Source organism: Canis aureus, chromosome 7, assembly GCF_053574225.1.
Source record: "Canis aureus isolate CA01 chromosome 7, VMU_Caureus_v.1.0, whole genome shotgun sequence".
Taxonomy (NCBI): Eukaryota; Metazoa; Chordata; class Mammalia; order Carnivora; family Canidae; genus Canis; species Canis aureus.
Genome location: NC_135617.1, coordinates 39,183,693 through 39,196,431, shown reverse-complemented (window position 1 = coordinate 39,196,431; position 12,739 = coordinate 39,183,693). Strand labels below are relative to the sequence as shown.

The following is a 12,739-nucleotide window of genomic DNA, read 5'->3' as shown; positions in this document are numbered from 1 at the left end:
CAAGCTTATCTATTTCTTCTGAAAGAACAAGGAAAGCAAGCCCTACATTGAAAAAAAAAAAAAAAAAAAAGAAGCAATTACTGGTCCTTTTATTCTTGAAGGAGAGGATGATTAGAAACGAAGGTGGCAACAGTCCTTAAAAAATAGATTCTTAGTAGCCACCTAGGCAGAAAAATTAAACCAAAAGGGTACAAAGTCCCTCTGTCTCCAGGTGAAGAAAGCCAAATAGAGATTAGGATAAAGTTGCGGGGCATTTATGTTTACCAAATACACAGATTGTCCCGCTTACTTGGTGGAGTGGAGGGTGTGATGGAGTCTCAGAAGAAGGAGGCCAAGGAATTGGGGATAGTGGAAAGGAAGAGTCCCACGAAGGGTCAAAGAATCCAAGGTTTTGGGTTTTTTTTCCCCACATACCTTTGTGTATACGGAAGAAAAGTGAACGCCATGCAATAGGGACTCCCAGAACACACGCAGATTGCAAAATGCCAGCCTCAAGAAGAACACCTGTCCTAACGCCCAGCTGGCTCTGCGCACGAGCGGCCTTCCAAGGGAAAAGGGCCATTTTAGCGACAGGGGACGGCGCCGCCCCCAGGACCTCCCAGTGAGTACCAGGAAGCAATGGGGAGGTGCAAGAGCGGCCGGGCGAACCCCCAGAGAGGCCTTGGAGAAAGGTTGGGGGAAAAAAAAAAAAAAAGAATGAGGCTGTTGGCCTGATAATTCGGGAAAGACAGAATCACAGGACCTCAGAGTCTCAACTCCTTTCCCAGAGGTTTTCCTTGAAAAAGAGGCAAACCTGAGAATCAGAAAGGACTTTTGTGGGGTGCAAGAAGAGAGAGAAGTTGGACCCACATACACACCAAGGAGAAGTCCCTGTTTTCACTAACAAGTGCCAGTGGACTGTAGAGAGAAGTTGGTCTCTGGGCTGGTTTTCGGCCACCATCTCCACCTCCTTCGCTGTACGGTTCTTGATTGGGGGGTACACCAAGTCCGCCGGCCCTGAGCTGGGTCCCCGCGACCTCTGCGGCCCGCGCCTCCCCCGCCCACTCGCCCCGCCCTCCCCGCTCCGTCCTCGGGCCTGCACGTCCCCCGCTTCGGCTGGGCCGCTCCGTCGGCTCACTCTCAGGCCCCGGCGGACTGCGGAGCCCCGCCCCCTGCCTCCCCTCGTCCACTCCGCACCCCCGCGTGGCCAGCGTTCACGCGCCAAAGCCCCTGGAGGCTGCAGGCTGCAGGCTGCCCGCGCGCAGCGCTCCACCCGCATCCGGATCGGGGGTGCGGACAAGGGGGAACGCCCGAGGGCAGCCGCAGCCCGGCCGGCCCTTTCCCTCCCGACCCCAGGGGCGGGCCGGGCGCTACCTCCTGGAACAGCTCCAGGCTGTAGGTGTTGTCGTCGTCGGCGAAGAAGAGCACCCCGGGCTGCGCGCGCTGGTGCTGGTGCCTCTGGCGCAGCCAGGCGAGCCCGGCGTTGCGCTGCTCGGTGGCGCGCGGCAGCCCGGGCCTCTTGTAGCGCCGCGGTGTGGGCACGTGCAGGTGCGTGCTGGGCAGCCCGGCCCGCGCCAGGAAGCGGCTCACCAGCTCGCTGCGCGCCGCCGCGTCCTCCACCAGGATCCAGTGCAGCTGCGCCACCTGGCGGAAGGTGTTGGCCAGGCGGGTCAGCTCGGCTTTCTGCACCGGGCGGCTGTAGGTGGGCGTGATGGCATAGATGGTGGGCAGGGGCGGCTCCGGCCGCGGCCGCGCGTGTGGCCGCGACTCGTTGCGCTTCTCCCAGCCGCGCCCGGGCCCGCTGTCGGGGCCGCCCCTGCGGGGCGGGAGTCGGGCGCCCCCGCGGCCCACCGCGTAGGGAGAAAAGTAAGGGCGCGGGGTGAGCGGGGGCGCCGGCCTGCGCGTGTCCACGTCGAGCATGATGATGACGATCAGGATCCAGGGCAGGAGGATGAAGAAACGGCTGAACAGCGCGGACTTCATGGTGCGCCCGCCCTTCCGCGGCCTCTCGGACGCCCCTGAGAGCGCGAGATGGAGGACCCCGGCGCTCAGTTCGGACGGCGGCGGCGCCCGCGCCCGCGCCCGCTCAGGAAGGCGCTCAGGGAGCCGCGGCGGGCGCGCTCTCCATGGGGTCGGGGGCGCTGCGGGGGGCGGGAGCCGCGGGGCTCAGCGGCCGGGCGCGGGAGGTGGGCGCGGGTGCCGAGGAGTAGGGCGGGGTGGGGGGCGGCGGGCGCTGGCCCCAGTCCCGGTGAGCCGGCGGGAAGCGGGGCTGCGTGCAGCCGCGGGCCGGGCTCCGGAGTTGTGCCCGCGGTCCCCGGCCGCTCCTGACGGCGAGTGGGCGCGGAGAGCCGGCCCCGGGCTCCTCGCTCCTCCCGTCCCGCGGCGCTGCGGGCAAAGGGACTCCCGCCGCGGCTCCCCGGCCGCTCCCTGGGGGCACCCTCGAGGGCGGGCGACAGCGCCCAGGGCTTTCCTTCGTCACGCCCGGCCGGGGTGGCGAGGACCGGGAGGGGGCGCGGGAGGTGTGCCCCAGCCCTGCGAGCGCCGCAGCGGAAGCCTGCACGCCCGTCCTCCTCTCCGCTCGGAACCTCTCCCGGCTCGGCAGCGAGATCCCGGAGCCAGGAAAGAAAGAGAAAGCGGAGGGGGCGGGGGGCGGGGGGCTGCAGACTCCAGCGTCCTCCCGGTCCTCCTGTGGGAAGGCAGCAGCGCTGCTACTGGCGGAGAGGGGCTGCGAGGGGGAGGTCGCGAGGGGGCCCCGGCTCTCCGCGGGGGGTGCCGCTGACGGCCCCGAGAGCCAGCTCTGGAGGCGGCTGCGGCACCGCGGGGGGGGGGGGGGGGGGAGGAGGGTCCCCGCGGGGCCGCACGACCTGCGCGAAGGGCTGGATGGATGCGCGTTCGCCGCTCTCCGCGCGCCCTGAGCCTCCTGAAATACCGCAAGGTCTTGAGAGAGCAGCTAGGAGACCCCGTTCACGTGCGGGGAACTCGGGAGACCTAGGGTGGGGAGTGCGGGGACAGAGGCGGAGAGGGTGAAGGATCTCGTCCCTGGCCCCCACCTGCAGGGCTGCTGTGCCGGGGTGTGTACCCATCGGCGGCAGCCGAAAGCTGGACTAGCAAAAGGCAGAAATCTGTAGAAGCCCCGGGAGACGGAGAGGCGCCACGCAGAGGTGTTTGGCACGTGAGATGGCCCATCCCAAAGAATCCACCCGAACGGTTGCTTTGCTGCCTGCCAGCAGGGAGACCACGGGGGGCGCGGGGGGGGGGGGAGATTCCTAAAACTCCAGCTGAGTATGTTTAACTTATTTTTCCTTCAGTAATTCGGACACACATTTCCCCTATAGTTCGCTGTCGTCAGAATTACTCAGTTTGACCCTCCCGACGATCCTCTTAGAGAGGCCTGAAAAGTAGAATCATTTTATGGGTGAGGACACGGAGACTCGGTTTAATTTCCCCGAGGTCAGAGGCAAGTGGCCAAGTGGAAATGGAACGTGGGTCCCCGGAGTCCAGCCCGTGGCCTCCTCGCTGCGCGGCCTGAAGAAGTCGCTCCGGACGCAGCCCGACCGGGAGGGCTTGGCTCTCCTACGTGAAAACATGGTGCAATCAAAATCTAACAGAGCCTGTGAAGACGTAATGGAACCATGACAGTGCCTGGAAGACAAGGAGTAAACAATTGGGGCTCAGTTAGGACCTTTTCTATTGGGCGGACCTACTAGCCAAGTCCCTGGTGTCTATGATGTACGGGAAAGAAAGAAGAGGGGCCACGCTCCATAGTCACGTCCCAGGGAGGTGCTTGCAAAAAGAGCAGGAAGGCCTTGCCCCTCGCCAGCCCATGATAAGTAATTTCTGAGCTCATCTTCTCTCGATTGTTGGTCTTCCTCGGTCTTGTTCACAAATAAATCCCTCCGTGCATTTTGTATGGGGGCGCGCGGGACAGCTCTAGAGAGGCTACTGCACCCCACCCCCTCCAGCCTTTTTGAGAGTCCAGCCTCATAGCCCCACCTTTGCTGCTCCTGCTATCATCCGGGACTGGAGCGCTCGTGGATTTCCCTAACTTCCCGCTCAGAGTCTGAAACCCGAGGGTGAAATTTATGGAGTCAACATGCACTCCCTTCTCCACCGCCCCCCACCGCAAGGGCTAGCCTTCTGTCTGGACCTCCCTGTAGCAGCCGCAACTCCTACTATAGACGTGGCAGGTGAGCGGCACCCTAACATAGGAAACAATCCATTAGACGCCTTCCCTTATTCTCGGCTAACCTAGTGGTCCTCTGAATATAACGCAGCCTCCGGAAAATGTGCCATGATCAGACCTGGGGGTGGACCGCCTGAAACCAATGTCAGCATTTTGGGGGCGGGTAGGTCGGGGAGAGAGCCTGGTAAAAACTTCTCTTAAATACTAGAAAGCAGCACACACACCTGACAACCCTTGCAAAGATACTGAAGTCTTGCTCTTCCTGCTGGAATCTTTAATGTAGTTGAAGAGAAATGCCTTGTGTATGAGCTGGAGTGAAGCTCAAGCAGTTACTGAATTGTATTATAAATTTCACTAATCTTTGTTAGCTGGGAATTCTTGGTTATTCTTACTATTCCATAAAAAACCATTCCTCATTGCTTCTCCAGCAACCACGGCCATTCACAGATGAGACACGTTCAAAATCAATCAAATATTGGAATTGGAAATTTTAACTGGTGCTCAGAATTCACAGGTGTCATACAACACAATGCTTAACTAGCAGGGTCACATCAAGGAGGTCATGTCATCTTCTCCATTATCTTTCGTCAGCATTTGCATCCAGGTGTACCTCATTCAATCATCTGTTGGGGGCATCATGGTTCATGCAGTGAGCCAGACCTTGGTTTGATTTCCAGCTGGGCCACTTGAGCAACTTTTACAGTCAGTGAGTCTTTCAGTTTCCTCACCTGGAAAAGGGAGTTACATACTCCATGGAAATCTTGTAAGGATTAAATAGGATAAGTTAGGTAAAGTATTTTGCAGAGGAGCTGTTATTATGCAGACAATGAATGGTATTTAAATGCAAGTAACACTTGTTCAAAAGAAGATCTTAACCTGGGAGATCTTGCAGAATCATCATCACACAGGAAAAAAATGAGATCCATTCTAAAGGAACTGACAGTGTCTTTAAATAGGGCCCCCTCCTGTCTGGAAGGTGTTGGTATGTTTGGTAGTCTTCTCCCAGCTGGGGTGAGGTGGGAGGAATAAAGAAATATTTACCAAATACACGGTGCAGCTTATCATGCAATAAGGATAACATGATTCCAAGTGACAATGATTTCAAGTGACTGAATATGCCATATTGTTTTACATTCATTGATTCAAAAATGTTTATCCACATCTTTCATAGTCAAATCTGAGTCAAGATAAAGGCACAAAATTATTAAGAATGTCCATTTGAAGCATAAAACCAGGGCAATACACTTTTAAGCGCAAAAATTTATCATGCTTTTAAAATATGTAGAGAGTTTATCAGGTAGTAGAATGGAAACAACTCCTTTTAGTGGAACCTTGAAGAAAATGCCATTTTTATGAAGCATAATCACTGGGTAGCTGTAGTGCTTTTTCATATAGTCTATGATATTTTTACATAAAACAATTTAAACTTGATCTGTGGCTGATAATGAAGGTTGGTAGAAGTCACTAGAGTAATTAAAATAATTACCTAACTTCTGAGCTTCTGTACATCCTCTCAGTGTTTATTTTCATTTAATCTCTCTAATTATTTGTGTAACAAAGTGAGCATTGCTTCATCTGTACTAATGAAGCCTTAGATTGCTGGCATCAGCCACAGCATTTCATCAGCATTCAGTTGTTGTTCTCAGATAAACAAAGGTAAAAACAAAAAACAAAAAACCAAAACCATCTGGAGACTTAACAAAAACATATCATGTAATCACTAAACATTTACATTTTGCCTTGACGAGTAATATGCAACTGTGACTTCTGTAGCAAAAAGATTGCAGTCCGATTAGTGCACTGCATACAACTGATCCCATTTGACATTTGAGCCTGGGGTTCTGCTAGTGTGACTAAATCAACCTTCAAATGAGCATCTGGGGACATCCTAAATATTCTTAGTCAAGTAAGAAAGAGATCAAGGAAAAAAAAAATCTATACGCAATTAAGTGTTTGTAAATAGCTATATCATGATATGGACATGCAGATCGGGTAAAGAGAATCAGAACTAATTCATATGCAAGTAATAATGTGAATGTATTGATAATCAATACCCACATTTAGGTGAACATAACTTTCTGTTAAAATATCAGTTATGTGAAAGAGCGACATCCAAAATAAATAATTCTAATAGCCCCAAAGTCCAGAGATACATGACAGTTTCATTGATAACTGTCAGACAAATGACATCCAAACCACAAAATAAATGGCTCATTTGGTTTATTTTCTTGGATCTGGATCCTCTACAAATACCACAATTGGTCGAGAATTGTTCTAAATTATAATGCTTCCTTAAAATTTTAGACACTTGCAGCTATTATGTACAAAATGTGATGTGAGAAGTAATTTGTTGAGTAAAATCCCATTTTCATTTGACAGGTTGGGATCAAGGTTATTCAGTAAAAGTGGTTTTCTAGAAAAGTAGAAATTGGCAATTCATCCTAACAATTTCATTGAAAAATAATTCCATTCAGTTTGAATAATAGCTGAAGATAAAACATGCCCATGTTCCTCCTTTTCCCTTTATTAATGAATTAGGGTACACAAAAACCCAATAAAGCATAGATAAGGATATACTAGTACCCTTTATATCTTTTCCCTCACTATCTTAAAAATTGGCATTTACATTAAAATGATTATTTGTTAGCAATAGAATTTTACTGTAAAACTACACAACCTACCTTTCACGGTTGTTACAAGAATCAAAGGAGATAATGTAGATTAAAGTATTTTAAACACTATAGTTAATACATGTACAACAGAAGTGATTGGGCATGAGCTGATAATTGAAGTACGAGATTACACACAGGGTTCCTTATATTACTGGGCCAATTTTTACATGTTTTAGAATTTGTATTATAGAAAGTTAAAATACATAAAACAGATTATTTTTGCTTGCCAAGATAATACTGATGCCACAGTCCAGAAGCTGAGTTGGTAGAGTTCTGTAACTCATTGAATCAGTCTCTTGGCCTTGAAAATAGGTCAGTTCAGTTAAATGGTTTCATCCTATTTTAGGGGTCAGTGGTGTGTGTGGAAGGGGGGGCATCTAAATTGGGCCTTAGATTGTATGAGTAGCAGGCATTTAATGAGAGGCCTTTCTATAGAAATAGAAGAAAAAAAAAAAGAAATAGAAGAAAAACAAAGGTAATGATTAAAATAAACCATAAGTTTGAGTACTCTAAGTACTCAGTTTTTGAGTCCAGAGGGCTCAAAAGTCAAGATTTTTAGATGTTGGGCTTGAAGCAGATTTAGATGGTGGAATGAGGACAAGCATTGGCAATCCAATTGATTGATTGATTTAATTTTTTATTTTTGGTTTGTTTGAATATCTCTAGTGATGGCATCAGATGTTACAGTGAACTTTCTGAGTGACTTACATAGGAGCAGGCATGAAAGTTATCCATATGTGATCTGTTGTGGTGATATCTTTAAAACAGATATCAAGTCAGTCAGCTTCAGCTTGCAAGGCTTCAATAAAAGGGCAGTTTTGGTTTTTAGTGATGCCAAGTCAGGAGGGTGGGAGAGAAATTGGAAACAAGAATTGACAAAGGGGACAAAACAGCAGGAGCCAGTTTATAAAGAAGAAAACATTTAAAATCCATGAACATGGCAGTGTTCAACAACCCATAAGAGTATGTTGTACTTTATACTGAAACAGAATTTCCTTCCTAAAATTACCCCCATTTTTACTAAAGATAATCAAAGAAGACTAATTTGTTTGTAAAACAAATTACTCCCATCAAGTTTGGTTTGATTATTTATTTTTTTTTTTAAGATTTATTTATTTATTTATTTATGATAGACAGAGAGAGAGAGAGAGAGAGAGAGAGGCAGAGACACAGGAGGAGGGAGAAGCAGGCTCCATGCCGGGAGCCCGACGCGGGACTCGATCCCGGGACTCCAGGGTCGCGCCCTGGGGCCAAAGGCAGGCGCTAAACCGCTGAGCCACCCAGGGATCCCCTGGTTTGATTATTTATGTAAGTACAGCAAGAATAGTAAATTATCATATAGGCTCTTTTTAAGTCTACTTTGCTGGAACTTTAATAAAAAATCTTGGATTGAATGTTAAAAGCTTAGAGAGGTTGGGGCGCCTGGATGGCACAGTTAGTTAGGTGGCCGACTCTTGTTTTTGGCTCAGGTTGTGATTTCAGGGTCATGAGATCAAGCCCTGCATGGGGCTGTTGTACTCAGTGCTAAGTCTGCTTGGACCCTCTCTCCTTCTCCCTTTACCCCTCTTCTCTCTCTGTCTCTGTCTCTCTCTCTCTCTCTATCTCTCTCAAAAATAAATAAATAAATCTTTGAAAATAAAATGAAATAAAATAAAAGCCTATAGAGGTTCTCTCTCTCTCTCTCTCTATCTCTCTCAAAAATAAATAAATAAATCTTTGAAAATAAAATGAAATAAAATAAAAGCCTATAGAGGTTAATAAGCCAAGTCAGGAACTTGCCACCAGACTTTGCCTGAAATACCCATAGATTTCTAAAAATTCTTTTTTTAAATTTATTTAAGCAATTTCTACATCCAAAATGGGGTTTGAACCCATGACCGTAAGATCAAGAGCTGTATGCTCTGCCAACTGAGCCAGCCAAGTGCCCCAGATTTTTAGAAATTCTTATTTACTTTAGTGGTTTGATTTTTTTTTTTTTTTGGTTTGATTTTTAAAAAAAAGATTTTATTTATTTATTCATGAGAGACACAGGGAGAGAGATGCAGAAACACAGTCAGAGGGAGAAGTAGGCTCCACGCAGGGTGCCCAATGTGGGACTTGATCCCAGACCCTGGGATCATGCTCTGAGCCAAAGGCAGAGGCTCAACGGCTGAGCCACCCAGATGTCCCAAGTGGTTTGATTTTAAAGTTACTGAAATCTGTATTCCAGGGTATTTGTCCAAGTCTTTTCCTCGAATCCCTTTGAAGCACTTTTGATTGCAGTTGATTGCCAAAGCTTTCAGAGAGGCATCAGAGTAAAAAATAACTATCTGTGAATGACAAAAGACACAAAAATAGCCATGATTAAGGATCTGGTGAGAGTTCATTGTGATGTAATTTACAAGGAAATTTGATTATTTCTGTGGCATTTAACATTTTAAGATAATAATTGGAATTATGATTGTTTATATGGATATTAAGGACATGGACAAATTTTTATGAATTTTATACAATCTTTAAAATACTTCTATCAGTAGCACATACTCATACAAATGTAACCTAAAGAAGGCTAAACAGCATGTCTATTTAACTATGTTTCCTATGTAATTTCATGTCAAATAAGCATAATTAGTTTCACATCTTTCTTTTTATAAGGCAAGGGAACAAATCTTTTGAAATTTTTCCAGGGACCTTTTAGGAAATTCCAAAGTTAGTTTGAGATCACAAACACTTTATTCAGAATTTGATTTTGGGAAGTTTGTCTAAAATGTTAAAAAGTTTGAACACTTGATTAAACAGATCAGAGACCACTATGAAAAATATCAAGTTATCCACCTAACCAAAGTGACAATAAAAGACTTTAAAGACAAATACAGGAAGTAAAATACTTAAGAAACATAAAACCTTAGCTTTTAAATATTGAGAAGACTCAGTTTTATTTATTTATTTATTTATTTATTTTTTTAAGACTCAGTTTTATAATCAAAGGCCAAATAAAGCTAACATGAAGCACAGGAAGTTCTTTTAATAAGACCCACAATCTTTTTCCTAGGCAGATTATTCAAAAGGTAAATTAAAACCTTTTATATAATCTCTTAAACTAGGACTGATAATCTAAGAAACGTTGTCATTTTAACAGAAAGAGAAATCAAACACTGTTTTTGTATCAGTATATTATTGAGCTCATTTTAAAAACATAAATACATTTAATCTTAGCTTTGACTTTGGAACATACAAATATATTTCCCCATAAACCTTCTGCAACTTTCTATAATCACTTAGGTTCTGTCCTACTTTTTCCACTTCTCAATTCTTGAACAACAGTCATTTCATTTTAGGAGAAAATTAGTCTCTTTTTCCCTTAACGAAAACATGTCTTTCATACATTTTTTTAAATAAAAAATGCATCCCACTTTCCTTGCAAACATTGCATACAGAATTGTCTCTTCACTCTTAAGGTTTCTAGTACTTTCATTTACATATATAGATTGCTTGTCATATACTGGCATTCTGTGGCAAACTAGCAAATTTTATGAATATACAATTTCACAATTTATAGATACCTATTTTTTCATAGTACTATTTTCTAGTGTGATCAAAAAAAGAACATCTTTATTAGATTCAAATATCTTTTGTTTTTATAAAACTTAAGGAGTCAAAAATAGATGAACTTGGGGGTGCCTGGGTGGTTCAGTTGGTTCGACATCTACCTTTGGCTCAGGTCATGATACCAGGGTCATGAGATCAAGCCCTGTGTTGTACTCTTTGTTTAGCAGGGAGCCTGCTTTTCCCTGTCTCTCCCCACCATGCCTTCCACCCCCTGCGTGTGCTCTCTCTCGTGCGCGCTCTCTCTCTCTCTCTCAAATAAATAAATAAAATCTTTTAAAAATAGATAAATATATGTTTAGCACTCATGTTTCAGTATTTTATCTTATTTGGAAAGGATCTAGATATTCAATGAATATTCATCATTTAACTTAACTTAGTATAACTTTAAGGTTTCAAGATACCAAAAGATTTTAGAATCTATTTTTATGCAGATATGTTTTACAAAACATAATCATTATTGAAAATGTTTGTTTATAAACTCTTATCCCAATTCCATCCAGTTAATTCACTTATTTTTCATTTCACTTAATTATTCACTTTAATTATTCTTGAATTATTCATCAAAATTTCACGAGATATTAAACAATGCTATCCATCACCTTAAGTTATTTTTCTTGTAGACAAATCAGGAAAATGTTTTTTAAAGATCACAGAAGCAAAGAACCTAAAAGTTAAAACACATTGTTGTCTCTCTTTTTTTCCTGTCATGCTTGACATACATTAATCAGCTTATCTTTTACTGTATGTTTTGTTTTTAGGTTGAAATTATACATTTACAATCTTAAAAACATCTAATAGAGATAATATAAGCTTACCTGACTAGTAAGCCCAGGCAGAAGAATTTGTATGCCCATACTATATTTAATGTTGATAAATCTGAAGACATGTCTATTTTTATTAAGCCAACAAGCTTAAACTAGCTTTTATTTACTGAAGATTATCCCAGATCATGTGGAATTGTAAGACACTGGGTCTAGTTTCTATATTTCTGAGAGTTTTATGAACACTTGATTTATAAATGAAATGCTTATTTTATATTAATACAGGGCTTATTTTTCTTATAGTGGGTTTTTTTTTAAAAGACTTTATGTATTGGGGCAGCCCTGGTGGCTCAGCGGTTTAGCTCCACCTTCAGTCCAGGGGCTGATCCTGGAGACCCGGAATCGAGTCCCACGTCGGGCTCCCTGCATGTGTGTCTCTCAGGAATAAATAGGTAAAATCTTAAAAAAAAAAAAAAAAATTTATTTATTTACTCATGAGAGACACAGAGAAAGAGAGAGGCAGAGACACAGGAGGAGGGAGAAGCAGCCTCCATGCAGGGAGCCCGACATGGGACTCGGTCCTGGAACCCCAGGATCAGTCCCTGGACTGAAGGCGGTGCTAAACCGCTGAGCCACCAGGGCTGCCCAGTGCTTATTTTTCTTAAGCCAATTAAATAGAGCTCTTTTACAAATTAATTTTGCCAATATCATCTGGGGGCAGAAAAAAATCACATGTACATAACATATGCAGACATAAACATACAGATAATCGCAAAAAGAGATCCTATAGTTTTAATTTTAAATTTTAACCATGAGTTGGGTATAAACACAGAAACACATAATTTGCTAATTTATATAAGAGCTAATTCTCACCTTTACCTTATTAATTTTTTTCTTTCAACTCTGATCTTCTTATAGATAACAATAGTACATTTAAGATGAGAGATCTCTAAAAAACTCTTTTAGATATAAAAGTCCAAGTCTTCCAAAGTATATCTGTTTCAATGTGACAATATAAACCAGGAAGCCTTTTAATAGCTTTAAACCACTAGGCCGTTTAATGGATTAATGATGGTATCAAAAGGCATCTCCAAAGAGGCTGCAAAAGATGCAGCCCTCTCAAGACCCAGAGCCACTTCCAAAGACACCAAAAGAAAGAAGAGTTAGACAATCCCCTCTAAGAACCAGTAACTGTTGGTAAGATGCTAGCTGAAATGATGTGCAATCCTCATTTCTGTTCCACCAAATTCCCAGAGTCCCCACTCTGACCATTGGCTGCTATAGCCAGAGGCCCAATTTGTACACCCTGGCAGGTAGAAAGCCAAGCCAAGCTCTCAGCACACAAAATGAGACAAAGAGGAAAGTGATACCTATCACCAGCAGGGAACAGATAGGGTAGGATATCCTGGTAGTGACCAATGGTCAATGGGTAACTAAAACCAAATTCACAAGAGTCACAATCCAAAGAGCTATGTGTTTTGTTTTGTTTTGTTTTTTTAAGATTTTATTTATTTGAGAAAGAGAGAGAGCAAGCATGAGGGGCGTTGGGGACGGGG

At 44.7% G+C, this 12,739-nt stretch overlaps 1 protein-coding gene across 1 annotated transcript in view; it reads right to left on the bottom strand.

Annotated features, from left to right (window-relative positions):
- B3GAT2 (beta-1,3-glucuronyltransferase 2) overlaps positions 1 to 2,073 on the bottom strand; it is an 83,975-nt gene extending 81,902 nt beyond the window's left edge. The window contains exon 1 of the mRNA XM_077903468.1: positions 1,354 to 2,073. Coding sequence (XP_077759594.1) covers positions 1,354 to 1,962 — 609 coding nt within the window. The 5' untranslated portion in view covers positions 1,963 to 2,073. The remainder of the gene's footprint in view (positions 1 to 1,353) is intronic.
- Positions 2,074 to 12,739: the final 10,666 nt, after the last annotated feature.